The 14,680-nt window shown below is 46.2% G+C and overlaps 1 protein-coding gene across 2 annotated transcripts in view; it reads right to left on the bottom strand.

Moving 5' to 3' along the window:
* LOC120997793 (Golgi integral membrane protein 4-like) overlaps positions 1–14,680 on the bottom strand; it is a 181,592-nt gene that overhangs the window by 21,985 nt on the left and 144,927 nt on the right. For both annotated transcript variants that reach the window (XM_040428086.1, XM_040428078.1), the window contains exon 13: positions 10,747–10,827. In XM_040428086.1, the coding sequence (XP_040284020.1) occupies positions 10,747–10,827 (81 nt within the window). The remainder of the gene's footprint in view (positions 1–10,746; positions 10,828–14,680) is intronic.

Genomic DNA, 14,680 nt, shown 5'->3' on the forward strand with positions numbered 1-14,680 from the left:
CTTAGCAGTAGGAGGAGCGCCCGGCCGGTCACAGACATCGCAGGTAAGTATAATGCTTCTAAAATGGATAAGTAACCATGGCAGCCAGGACTGCAGTAGCGTCCTGGCTGCCATGGTAACCGATCGGAGCCCCAGCGATTAAACTGGGACTCTGATCGGAACTCTCCGCTGCCACCAATGATGGGGGGTCGGTCATTTTAATTAGGGGGGTGGAGGGAGGAGGGCCGGCCGCACTGGCTACCAATGAGTTAAAAACAGGGGGGGGAGGGAGGGGGGCCGCACTGGCCACCAATGAGTTAAAGACAGGGGAGGGGGGGGGGGGGCGGCCGCACTGGCCACCAATGAGTTAAATACAGGGGAGGGAGGGAGGGGGGGCCGCACTGGCCACCAATGAGTTAAATACAGGGGAGGGGGGGGGGGGGGGGGGGGGGGGGAGTCTGCCCCCTGCTGCCTGGCAGCACCTGCCAGGCAGCAGGAGGCAGTCATGTACACAGTTCTTTTAGTATATTCTAACTTGAAGCGTCCCCATCACCATGGGAACGCCTCTGTGTTAGAATATACTGTCGGATCTGAGTTTCACAATCTAACTCAAATCCAATGGTATATTCTAACATAGAGGCGTTCCCATGGTGATAGGGACGCTTCAAGTTAAAATATACCATCGGATTGGAGAAAACTCAGATCTGATGGTATATCTGACTTTACATAGAAAGTCAATGGGGGACGGATCCATTTGCAATTGCACCATATTGTGTCAACGTCAAACGGATCTGTCCCCATTGACTTGCATTGTAAGTCTGAACGGATCCGTTTGGCTCCACACGGCCAGGCGGACACCAAAACGCTGCAAGCTGCGTTCGGGTGTCCGCCTGCTGAGCGGAACGGAGGGCAAACGGTGCCAAACTGATGCATTCTGAGCGGATCCGCATACACTCAGAATGCATTGGGGCTGTACGGATCCGTTCGGGGCCGCTTGTGAGAGCCTTCAAACGGAACTCACAAGCGGAACCCCGAACGCAAGTGTGAAAGTAGCTTAAAGTGTTGTCAGGAGCTCCCACATGCTTTCACAAAGGCCTGGCACTTTAAAGGGAATGTATCATCAGAAAACAACCTATTGTTTAAATCACATTTTTAGAATTTTTGGCGATTTTGTCTTAATTTTCCATGTCAATATGTTTTAAAAAAAATTACCAAAAATCATGCAGTTTTCGCACTGGCCACTAACTTTTCAGTAGCCATTGCATTATCATCACAGGTAGGATTATAATGACAGATATCTCCTCTGTATAGATAACACAGGATCCATTGTTCACAATAGGTGATATCACAGCTTATCTACTCCCTCCTTAATTCTGCACAGGTCAGAGTATGCCTAGAAAAATCTGACAAAAAAAGTCAATGAGGTCAGCAATAGCCTACTGTGTTTGTTATCCATGGTTTCAAACCACAGGAATTCCTGACAAACTTTGAGCCCATGATGACTATTATCTGCTGTAACACACGATTGGTGCTGCATTGCAGTCCAGAAAGTGCAGTAGGAAAATAAAAAATGGCGAATTGGACTCTTTGGGGCAGATTCACCATACCTTCACCGCAGAATTCTGGGTTCAAAAAGTTACAAAAACAAGACTTTTGCGACTTTTTGCACTTGTTTGTTTACACCACTCACTCCAGTTTTGTAATCTGGGTGGAAAAGTGGATGTGGTTAGCTTTGATAATGAGTTTCACTACAGATTAATCACTGAGACTTTTTAAAAATTCAAACTCACTCCAGTAGGAGGGTGGAGAAGAAAAACTGGAGGAGCTTCTGTAGACAAAAGTGTTAGACCTCTTTCACGCGCCCATTTTTTTTTTCAGTTTACGGTGGTTTTTTGCGTTCCGTATACGGTTCATTCATTTCGATAGCTTTACAAAAAAAAACCGGAATGTACTCCGTATGCATTCCGTTTCTGTATTTCCGTTCCGTTGAAAGATAGAACATGTCCTATTATTGCCCGCGATTCACATTCCGTGGCTCCATTCAAGTCAATGGAAATGCATCCGTAAGTCTTCCGTATCTGTTCCGTTTTTGCGGAACCATCCTTTGAAAATGTTATGCCCAGCCCAATTTTTTCTATGTAACTACTGTATACTGTATATGCCATTCGGAAAAACTGAACAGAAACGGAAACACAATGGAAACGGAACAACGGATCCGTGAAAAATGGACCGCAAAACACTGAAAAAGCCATATGGTCGTGTGAAAGAGGCCTTAGGTTTAAAGAGGACCTTTCATGCGTCTAAACATTGTAAACTATCAGGATATGTAGCGCGGCGCCCAGGGATCTCACTGCACTTACTATTATTCCTGGGCGCTGCTCCATTCGCCCACTGTGGCCCCCGGTATATCCTCTCGCTCTGTATGCTAATTTCTAGCATCGGAGCAATGGGGAGGAGACTGCCCTTTTTATCAATGGAAAAGGGAGGGAAAAAAAACAAAAACAAAAAAACTCACCTTCTCCCTGGTTGTGACGCTCTGCGCTGCGACTGGACAGCTCACAGCCAATTTTTTTCAGTAAAAAGCATATTTTCAAGGGGGAAAAAAGCACAATTTTTCTAAGGATTTTTTTTTATTTAATAATTTTCTTTTTTCAGTTTACCACTTAATACTATTAACAGACAGTATTTTGATTGCTTTTAAAATGCAATGCACTATCCCTAGAGTGCATTGCATTTTAATGGCAATGCTATTCTAACATTGACCAGCAGGCTGTGCCAGAGAGGCGCAGCCTGCTGGAAATTACTGAAGGCTGGTCTGGGGTCTACATCAGAGCCCTGCCAGCCTTCAAACACATCGGCACCCCGCAATTGCATTTGCGGGGTGCCGATGGAAAATGCAATGCACTCTAGGGATAAAAGCAATCAAAATACTGTCTGTTATAGTATTAAGTGGTAAAAAACTGAAAAAGAAGAAAAATAAAGGTTTTAAAAATATAAAAAAAAAATTTTTTTTTTAAATTCTAATCGCCACCTTTCCCCAAAATTTCAATACAAATACATAAATAGTTTAAAAAAATGAACATCATGGGCATCGCTGCATGTGAAAACACCAGTACTATTAAAATATAAAAATGGGATATTGGGGTATCGTTGTAATCGTAATGACCCAGAGAATAAAAGTAACATGTCAGTTTTACCACATATGAAACAGTGTTAAAAAAAAATAAAAAAAATGGAAAAATGGTGTCAGAATGGTGTTTTTTTTTTATAATTCCACCCCAATTTTTTTTCCCCGCTTCTTACCACATTGTATTCAACTATAAATGGTTCCATTAGAAATTACATCTTGTCCCGCAAAAAACAATTCCTCATACAGCTATGTGAATGAAAAAATAAAAAAAGCTATGGCTTTGGGAGGGCTGGGAGTAAAAAATTAAAACGGAAAATCACCCGGTCTTGAATGGGTTAAATAAGACGATTAGAGATGAGCAAAACGACTTCGGATTAAACACCCGAAGTCGATTTGCATAAAACTTCGTTCTAATACTGTACGGAGCAGGAGCTCCGTACAGTATTAGACTGTATGGGCTCCGATGAGCCGAAGTGGACTTCGCATAATAACTTCAGAAATTGATTTATACAGTAAAAAAACATTTCCCGAACTTGGGTTCGGTTCCAAGGTCCAATGTTTCATCTGAAGTTGATTCGCTCATCCCTAAAGACGATCAACAACAATTTGAATGATTTCTCGCAAATCTATAAATTATGTATAAATAATTAATTACATTAAAAGGGAACCTGTCATATTAAACATGGTGTCTCAGCTGCAGGTAGCATGTCACAGAGCAGGAGGAGCTGAGCAGACTGATATATGGTTTTATGGGAAAAGATTCAGCAATGTTTGTATTTAATTCATTATATAGCTTGCTTATTCTGGACTTTGAAATCAAGACGGCGGTTCTATGAGTGACTCACAGCCTTCTCTTTATGACTGTGTAGACAGAAAAAGCTGTCCATCACTGATAGGACCCTCTCCTAGACTCGAAACCCAAAATGAGCAGAAATGTAAATGAATGAAATACAAGTTTAAAATAATCTTTTCCCATAAAACTGTACAATGCATTGGGAAAGTCTTCAGACTTACTTTTTTCACATTTTGTTATGCTGCGGCATAGGTTTTCCCCCATCAATCTGCATTCAATACCCCATGATGACAAAGTGAAAACAGAATTTTTGAGTCCACATTTGGTAAATTCAGTTGATTGAACATGATTTGGAAAGACACACCCCTGTCTATATAAGGTCTCACAGCTGACAATGAATATCAGAGCAAAACTCAAGCCATAAGGAAAGGGAAGAACTGCCTGTAGAACTCAGAGACAGGATTATGTAGAGGCACAAATCTGGAGAAGGGTATCAAAACATTTCTGCTGCACTGAAAGTTCCCAAGAGCACAATGGCCTCCATAATTCTTAAATGGAAGAAGTTTGGAACAACTAGGGAGCTCCACCAAAGTAAGTAATTGGGGAAGAGGTGACCAAGAACCCAATAGCCATTCTAGCAGAGCTCCAAAGATCCTGACCAGATGGGAGAAACATCCAAAAGGTTAACCATCACTGCAGCTTTCCTCTAATCTGGGCTGGCAAATTAGCTAGTATAAGGCCACACGAAGGCCCACCCAGAGTTTGCAAAAACACACCTAAAGGACTTTCAGACTGTGATAAACAAGACTCCCTGGTCTGAAGATTGAACTTCTGGACTCAAGGGTTCACCTTTCAACACCACAATTTCTCTAAGCACACAGCAAAGACAACACAGATGCAGCTGTCTGCCAACGCTCCCCATCTAATCTAACAGAGCTTGAGAGGATTTACAGAGAAAAATGGCAAAAATTGAACAATTCTTTAAAACACTTTCTCATTTTGGAGTATTGAGTGCAGATAGATGGGGAAAACTAGATTTTTGTGGACTCACCTGTAAAATCTTTCTCGCTTGTTCATTGGGGGACACAGGACCGTGGGTATAGCTGCTGCTGCCACTAGGAGGAGACACTAGGCTGAAAAGTGATAGCTTCTCCCCTGTACGACTATACCTCCTTCAGCCCGGAGAGAGTATATCGGTTTGTGCCCAAGCAGTAGGAGTTAGCAAAGGATCACATGTGGAGGAATTGCTCCGCCAGTTATAAACACGCCACAGTGTTTGGGGTTTTTGAGCGTTTCCTCCCATTTAGGCCACTTTATTTCAGTTATTTTTGTAGGAGTAGGAGAAAAACATACAGGAAACAAACCATAATTAATGCCAATAGGACCGAACCAGAACTGAGGACCGTACCAGCAAACCAACAGACATCACCTGCAGCAATAACAGAAATCAATGGGTGGGAGCGAGAGAGATTTTACAGGTGAGTCCACAAAAATCTAATTTTCTCGCTCGTATCATTGGGGGACACAGGACCGTGGGACATTCCAAAGCAGTCCACAGGGAGGGAAGAACCACACGCCCATGGAAACTGTCCTCTCGGAAGCTCAAGATACTGCTGCCTGCAAGAAGTTGCGGCCCAGAGCAGCGTCCGCTGATGCAAAAGAATGCACCTGTTAAACTTGGTGAACGTGTGCAAGGAAGACCAAGTCGCTGCCTTACAAAGCTGCGAAGCAGAAGACTGGTGGAAACTAGCCCAAGAAGCGCCCACTGCCCTGGTCGAGTGGGCCGTGATCCCGCGGGGCGGTGCCTTTCCCCCGGGAGCAGTATGCCTCGGCAATTGCCAAACGAATCCACCTGCCAATCGTCACCTTTTAGGCTGCCAAGCCTTTGCGAGGCCCTTCAGGAACAACGAACAGAGAGTCCGTACGGCGGAACGAACTAGAAATGGATAAGTAAATCCACAGAGCCCGAACCACATCTAGCTGATGGAGAGCTTGCTCCCTAGGATGTGAGTGAGAGGGGCAGAACGAAGGGAGAACAATGTCTTTGTTGACATGGAAGGCAGAGACTACCTTCGGCTGAAAAGAAGGTACTGGGCGGAGCACTGCCTTATGGTGCAGAAGAAGAAAGAGTTCCTTACACGAAAGCACCGCCAATTCTGAAACACGCCTGATAGATGTGATTGCCACCAGTAATGCAACCTTCCAGGAAAGAAGACGGAGGGAAACTGCGTCTAAAGGTTCAAAAGGAGCAGACTGTAGGGAACCAAGGACAAAGTTCAAGTCCCAAGAGGGCAAAGGGGGGAGATACGAAGGGACGGTGTGAGCCACCCCTAGAAGAAAGGTCTTAACCAGGCCTGATTTGCTAAAGGACGCTCGAAAAAAATTGATAGCGCCACCTGTCCTTTAAGGAACTAAGAGCAAGACCCAAATCCAGACCCGATTGCAGAAAGGAAAGGAGAATGGGAAGTGAGAAGCGCAGTGGAGGGAGGCTACATTCCTCACAGAAGTGCAGAAAAGACCTCCAAGTTCTTCCGGTGCCGTTGCCAAGCCAAAGAGAAGGGTGACGAAATGGTAGTGATGAGGCCCTACTGCAAAGCGGAGGAAGCGCTGATGCGCCGGAGCAATGGGGACGTGTAAGTACGCATTCTGAATGTCTATTGAAGAGAGGAATTCACCCCACTCCAGTGAAGCAACAACAGAGCGAAGGGACTCCATTCTGAAGTGTTGAATCCGGAGGAACCGGTTCAGCAACTTGAGGTCCAGAACTGGGCGAACGGATCCTTCTTTCTTGGAGACGAAAAATAAGTTTGAATAAAACCCTGTGAAGATTGTTCCTGCAGGGGAACCGGCGAGATCACACCTCGAGTGAGGAGGGACCGAATTGCCTGGAAAAAGGAGACAGCCCGATCTGAATCTCTGGGTGGCTGGGACAGAAAAAAACGTTCCGGAGGAGGAGAAGCAAACTCGATCTTGTAACCCGAGGTTACAAATTTGAGCGTCTACGCGTCTGAGATGTGGGCCCGCCAAATGTCCTGAAAAAGGAGTAGACGACCCCCCACCCATGAGGGTGGGGGCGCTTCTTCATGCGGAGGACCGCTTGTTGGCCGAGGAACGAGCAGGCTGTGCTCGCAGGCGCCAGGCTGGTTGAAGCCGAAAGAATGGCTTCTTCCGCTGGTCTTGTGTGGAGGACTTTGGAGGGGCTCCTGCTGTCGGTCGTGTACCCGAGAAGTGGCGAAAGGAATGAGCCCGGGCATTTGAAGGCTTAGCGCAAAACGTGCACTTGGATCTGCCCTGTGGGAGCTGAGTACTTTTACTGCCCGTAGCCTCAGAGATAATCTCATCTAACCGGGCCCCGAATAATTGGGAGCCGGAAAAAGGGAGGCCTGTAAGGGAACACTTTGATGATGAATCTGCTGCCCAAACCTTAAGCCACAATTCGCGCCGTAAGGCTACAGCGAGAGCTGATGAGCGGGCAACAAGTGCACCCGCGTCCAAGGAAGCCTCACAGAGATACTTCCCCGCCTGTGAGATTTGCAAAGCCAAAGATTGGAGCTCAGCTAGAGGGGGGTCTGCCGCCAAGTCCTGATTTAACCAGAGTGCCCATTCCGAGACCGCCTTAGCCACCCAGGCGGAAGCAAAAATGGGACGAAGTGCTGAGCCACTTGCTGCGAAAACTGACTTCGAAAAGGACTCCATACGGCGATCTACGGGATCCTGGAGGGATGAGCTATCGGCCACAGGAATGGCGGTATGTTTGGCAAGACGTGTGACCGGAGGATCCACCTTAGGAGGAGAGAACCACCTAGCTACACAATCCGCCGGAAAGGGATAAAGTAGATCAAGTCGCTTGGATGTGCTAAAGCGACGATCTGGACGGTCCCACGCCTTTGCAATGACAACCGAAAAGTAGTTGTGTAAGGGAAAGGCTTTAGGAGATTGTCTGGAGCAGAGAAAAGACACTCCCTGGTGGCTCGTGGAGGGAGAGTCATCCTGTACCTTGAAGGTGTCACACACCGTAGTAACTAGGCTGTCCACCATGGAAGCAATCTTCGAAGATTGTTCCGGATACATAACAGAGTCCCCAATCTCCCCTTCGGACAGAACTTCCCCTGGGAGGGAGGATGCGTCAGAGCGTGACCCAGGTGGTGGTGGGGTTGCTGAGGCGTCAGAGGTGGAATGATGTCCTGCTCTGGGCCACTTGTGCGAAGGTCTGCCCCTAAGTTGTTCGCCCGAGAAAGGTGCGGACTGTGCAGGCGAGGGATTTATCAACCAACCAAAGGACCCATGAGGGAAAGGGTGGATTGGGATATTTTCGATAGGTCCTCCACTGCCTGGAATAGGGCACGGGCCCAGTCCGGTTCCACACAGTCAGGGTGGTCATGGGGCTGCGTAGGCTCGGGGGGGCAGAACCTGTCTGGGCACACAGCATGCGGAGCATACAGCGTCTGGCTGGCCGCGCGGGAACTTAATTTTGCATTTAGTGCATGCATAATAAGTGGTGTCTGGTGGCATGCGGGGGTCGCTCGTGGGTTCGGACATAGCTGCTAACCAAACCCAATACTGGTCTCAGGGCTTGAGAGGGATGCAACCGTCCTACCAGTTTGCAGGAGATTCCAGGTCCTGTGTTCCCACAGAAGCGTGCAGCCTGAATCAGCGCAGGGAATGCGATAAGGGTACTCCCACGGAGCCGTGCCGGGAAGCACGGAGGGAGGTGGCGAATTGCAGCCTAGACATCCGACGAAGCCGCGGCCTAAATTAGCTACTCACGGCCGACCGCAAGGCACTTCCGGTAGGCCGGAGGATGAAAGGACCCGGAGTGGCGCGCCCACTTGCTAGGAATGGCCGTGGAGACCCCCCGGTGGCCCGGGGGAAAAGCGGGGAGCTGCCGCAACCCGAACCAGGGGGAGTCCAAAAACAAAGCCGGGTTCTAAGGAAGCATGGTGGCCGGACGGATGCGCAAGGGGAAAAGCGGGAGCCTCTATAAGGGCTGCCCTGTGGACTAAGTATGATGGTTGGGACCCTAAGTGAGAAGAAGAGAAGGGAGAAGGGGGCGGGATAAAATACTCACCTATCCGGATTACTCACCCTATCTTCTCCTCTTCTCTTAACCCTCCCTCAGTGGACCAGCAGGGTTATCTCTTCAGCAGAGCTGGCACCCGAAGTAGCAGGAGTCTGGTATGGCGGGAGGGTCTTGCCGGATCCAGGTGACCCTTTAGCTGGTGGGAGGCAGGGGAGCTAGGCTGCCCTGGTCCACCTTTACTTCTTGGGGGAGGTCGGGTGGTGAGGGAAACAGACACCGGTCTTGCTCCCCGGGTAGACAGAGAGGCTAGGCGACTCTGTTTCCCATACCTAAAAGGAAAAAAGAAAAAAAAAAAGGAAGCCGCCCTGCAAGCAGGGAGGTCTGCCTCCTACGACACTAAGCTAAAAACTGATATACTCTCTCTGGGCTGGAGGGGGTATAGCCGGCAGGGGAGGAGCTATCATTTTTCAGCCGAGTGTCGCCTCCTAGTGGCAGCAGCAGTTATACCCACGGTCCTGTGTCCCCCAATGATACGAGCGAGAAAAACTTTATTTTAATTTTATTTTAGCACAAGGCCACAACATAACAAAATGTGAAAAAAGTCAAATGGTCTGAAGACTTTCCAAAGGCACTGTATATCAATCTGCTCAGCTACTTCTGCTCTATAACATGCTGCCTGAAGATTAACACTGCATTCTCATGCCGACAGGTTCCCTTTACCTAATAAGTGATTGATTTATTTTTTGCTTTTCATCTGGTTGATCAAGCCTATTTATATAAAGCAATTTTTGCTGTTTCAGTCATTTTTGTTTCATACCTCAGAAATCTCCAAGTTAAATCGTTCAGGGTCTTAGAACACTCCATGAGGCTGAGTCTCCGAGCTGACATGTTAGGCTACTTTCACACTCACGTTTGGTGCGGATCCGTCATGGATCTGCACAGTTGGATCCGTTCAGATAATACAAACGTCTGCATCCGTTCAGAACGGATCCGTTTGTGTCATCTTTAACATAGTCAAGACGGATCCGTCTTGAACACCATTGAAAGTCAATGGAGGACAAATCTGTTTTCTATTGTGCCAGATTCTGTCAGAGAAAACGGATCTATCCCCATTGACTTACATTGTGTGTCAGAACGGATCTGTTTGGCTCAGTTTTGTCAGACGAACACCAAAACGCTGCAAGCAGCATTTGGTGTCCGCCTCCAAAGTGGAATAGAGACGGAACGGAGGCAAACTGATGCATTCTGAGCGGATCCTTTTCCATTCAGGATGTATTAGGGGAAAACTGATCCGTTTTGGACCGATTGTGAGAGCCCTGAACGGATTTCACAAACGGAAAGCCAAAACGCCAGTGTGAAAGTAACCCTAGCAGATAATGGTGAGCATTTATTTTAAAGTGACTTTTTCATCTGTAAACGGGACCCTATGTGCAAGCATGACCTAATACTACATTTTCTAAGAGGCACTGATATTTATTCCTAAACATACAGTACCAGCACAACTTTATTACAAGACATACATAATTAGGGCGCAGAATACTGCACGTGCCATATTCAATAGAAAAAACGTTTCTGGGCACTCTCTGTAATGGCGGCAGAGAAATAAGGGAGTACTGCGCCACTAACAAACAGGAGATTCATCAAAACTGGTGCAAGGGGAAACCCGAGGAGCCGGCCATTGCAGCCAAACGGGTTGCAGCTCTGATTGATTGGTTTGCTAATGACAACTCTTATTTCCCCTGCACTAGTCTTGATATATCTCCTATTCACCAAAATAAATTCACTACCCATGCCAAACCCTTTAAAAACCAAATGTTATCATACAATGTCCTGTTCTTGGTCATCCTGGTAAGGTTCTTCCGGCTCTTCTCTAGATTTCATTTTGGCATCAGCTGCCTGTAGGAACTGAATAAAAAGAATCAATTACTAGAAATCCAGTGGGTAAAAGCGCTAAAGGATCATGTTATGCAGAGAGAGAATACTGCAATATTGCCAGAGAGCACTTTGTAATACCTGGTGAAATGCTAGGCTAGTCCTACTCATGGCAATGTACAATCTAGACCTACTGGGCTTTTTCTACATTGTTAAAAGAATGATACGACCAACAGCATTAGGTTTCTTCTCTGTAATATTAACCTGTGTACACTCACTGAACTGGGAGAAGAGAGTTAGCAGTGCTGGTAGAAATACCTAAGAACTGCAATGCAATAGGAAGGGAGGAAAGAAGAGTTAAAAATGGAGAAAAGAGGCATTTTTCTGTAATAAAATATATTACACAATTCTTTATCTTCTCCAGTACTATCGATTTATACAAAGTGGTTTCCAACACGAAAAAGGGGTTTTCTGAGACTCTTTAACTGATGACTAGGGCTAAGCGAACTTGTGTTTTACGAGTTCGGGGTTCGGGTTTTATTACAATTCCATTATGGATTCCGTTACCACGGGCCATAACAGAATTCTATGTCGGAATGCATAACGGAAACTTTTAAGATGCATTCCATTTTGCATTCTGTCTTGATAGAAGTCTATGGGCTGCATAACACATTCAGTTATGGCCCATGGTAACGGAATCTATAACAGAATTGTAATAAAACCCAAACTCGAACTTGTAAAACACAAGTTCGCTCATCCCTACTGATGACCTATCCTCTTGAGCACCATGTTCTCTTCAGTGTTTACCTGCTCTCCATCACAATTACAACAGCTCCCTCCCCATTTATGTTTATGGGATGGATCCTTCCTGTTCATGTGAAAAGGTTGGAGCCATCTCACTGAAGTGAATGGGACAGCTTAGGTGTATTGACACCTGGTCACTGCTGCAGTTGCGTACGAGCGCTGCGGTCTCCTCAAACAACTGTTCAGCGGGGGTCTAGTCAATCTGATATTGATGACCTATCCTGAGGATAGATCAATAGAAAAAAGCGGACAACCCATTAGGGTGGCCAAACACACTGGATAAATGTTAGCCAAAACAGCCAATTTTAGCAGGAACAGCCAACCTCCAATGTGTATGGGGGGGGTGTGCAACTTTGCGTGTTGTCCAGAAAAAAGGGTCAGCATTTTCTATTTCAACATGCTCTATCCCTTTATTCTCAAGGGAAATTGAGAGTTGGCAGATTCTCCTCTCACGCACGCTTGGCCAAGTTGAGTGTGCACGTGTATGGGGAAGCGGTTGAAAGGAATAGCTTTGGGTCGAAGAACAGATAATAATAATAATAATAATAATAATAATAAAATCTATTTATATAGCACCACCATATTCCGCAGCACTTTACAAATTCATAGGGTTCATGTACGAAACAAAACTAACTGGCTAATATGCAACTGAAACACTAGGAGTCAGGGCCCTGCTCGCAAGAGCTTACAATCTATGAGGAATTGGGGGTGACACATAAGGTAGTTGATTGTGATAAGTAGGATTTGAGACATTATTAAACTGACAGGAGCGGTGCCGGCCGATCTGCTTTGGGTTTGGGACTACTAGATGATCGAGTTCAGGCCAGAGTTGTTGGTGGGGGAGAGGTTTAGTCGGGGAATAGTCAGTTTAGGTAGCTTGATAAGCCTGCCTGAAAAGATGTGTCTTTAAGGCACGTTTGAAGGTGGAGAAGTTGTGAATTGACCTAGTATTCCGGGGCAGGAGTATTCCAGAGAGTAGGTGCAGCTCGAGAAAAGTCTTGAAGACGGGAGTGAGAGGTACGAATTATGGAGGTTATTAATCTTAGGTCGCTAACAGAACGGAGAGCACAAGTAGGGTGGTAGATAGAGATGAGGGAGGAGATGTATGGAGGTGCAGCACTGTGGAGAGCTTTGTGGGTGAGGGTGAGAAGTTTGAACTGTATTCTGTGGTGGATGGGCAACCAGTGAAGTGACTGGCACAGACTAGTAGCATCAGTGTAGCGGTTGGATGGATAGATGAGCCTGGCTGCAGCATTTAGAACAGACTGAAGGGGGAGAGTTTAGTGAGAGGGAGACCGATTAGTAATGCGTTGCAGTAGTCAAGACGAGAATGAATCAAGGCAACAACAAGAGTCTTTGCCGTTTCCACCGTAAGAAAAAGGGCAGATTGTGGCGATATTCTTGAGGTGCAGACGACAAGAGCGTGTAAGTGATTGAATATGGGGAACAAAGGAAAGATCAGAGTCAAATGTGGCCCCAAGACAGCGGGCATGTTGCACAGGAGTTATGATAGTGCTGCAGCCTGAAATTGAAATATCAAGTTTAGGCGAGTTAGTAGATAGGGGAAAGACAAGAAGTTCCGTTTTTGAGAGGTTCAGTTTTAGATACAGAGAGGACATGATATTAGAGACAGCTGCCAGACAATTACTGGTGTTTTGGAGTAAAGCAGGGGTGATGTCAGGGGATGAAGTGTATAGTTGGGTGTCGTCAGCATAGAGATGGTATCGAAAGCCAAATCTACTGATAGTCTGTCCGATGGGGGCTGTATAGAGGGAGAAGAGTAGAGGACCTAGTACTGAGCCCTGAGGAACGCCGACATCAAGAGGAAGAGGAGAAGAAGAAGAGCCAGCGAATAATACACTAAAGGAGCGGCCAGAGAGATAGGAAGAGAACCAAGAGAGGGCAGTGTCCTTAAGGCCAATTGCGTGGAGCATGGTGAGGAGGAGTTTATGGTCTACGGTATCAAATGCTGCAGAGAGATCCAGCAGAATCAATAGCGAATAGTCACCATTTCTTTTTGCTGTTAGGAGATCGTTAGACACTTTAGTAAGGGCAGTTTCTGTAGAGTGAAGAGGGCGAAAAGCAGATTGTAAGGGGTCAAGAAGAGAGTTTGCAGAGAGATAGCTTATTAAGAAAGACTAGACAAGACGTTCAAGGAGTTTAGAGATGAAGGGGAGGTTAAAAACAGGTCTGTAGTTAGCAGCACAGGTCGGGTCAAGAGATGGTTTCTTTAGTAGTGGGGTGATAATACAGTGTTTTAAAGAGGAGGTAAAGATACCAGAAGAGAAAGAGAGGTTAAAAATTGTAGTTAGGTGAGTGATGACAGCCGGGGAGAGGGACTGGAGGAGGTGTGATGGAATGGGATCACTGCTACAGGTTGCGGGTCGAGAAGAGAGAAGCCTGGAGACTTCTTCCTCTGTTATAGGGTCAAAAGAGGAGAGAGAGAGCATTTGGAGGGAGGAGGATTAAAATTATTTGGGGACTGGGAGATTATTTCCTGCCGGATACTGACAATCTTGTCTCTGAAGTAAGTGGCCATGCCATCAGCGCAGAGGTCAGTGACAGGTTCTGGAACTTTAGGGCTTAGAAGGGAATGAAAAGTGTCAAAGAGTCGTTTTGGGCTATTTGAGAGTGAGGAGATGAGAGAGGTGAAGTACTTTTGTTTGGCAGCCGAATTATATATGTTTTGAGCATAAATTTATAATGGAAGAAGTCTGCTGATATTTGCGATTTTCTCCATAAGCGTTCTGCACATGTGGAGCAGCACTGGAGAAAACGTGTTTCAGGTGTGTGCCAGGGTTGCAGTGTTCTGTATCGAGAGGGACGGATTGATATTGGAGCAACTTCATCTAGGGTGGTTTTGAGGGTCTGGTTGTAATGATTGGCAGCCAAGTCTGGACAGGGGAGGGAAGTGATTGGGGTAAGAGCTAGTTGTAGGGTGTTAATAAGTAGCTGGCAGTTAATGGTGTGTAGGTTTCTGTAAGTGTGAAAAGTAGGATTGCCATGAGAAAAGTGAGAGGTCTTTATGGCAAATGAAAGAAGATTGTGGTCAGAAAGTGGGAAGGATAAGTTACTAAAGTTT

This window comes from Bufo bufo, chromosome 1 (genome assembly GCF_905171765.1).
Source record: "Bufo bufo chromosome 1, aBufBuf1.1, whole genome shotgun sequence".
Classification (NCBI taxonomy): Eukaryota; Metazoa; Chordata; class Amphibia; order Anura; family Bufonidae; genus Bufo; species Bufo bufo.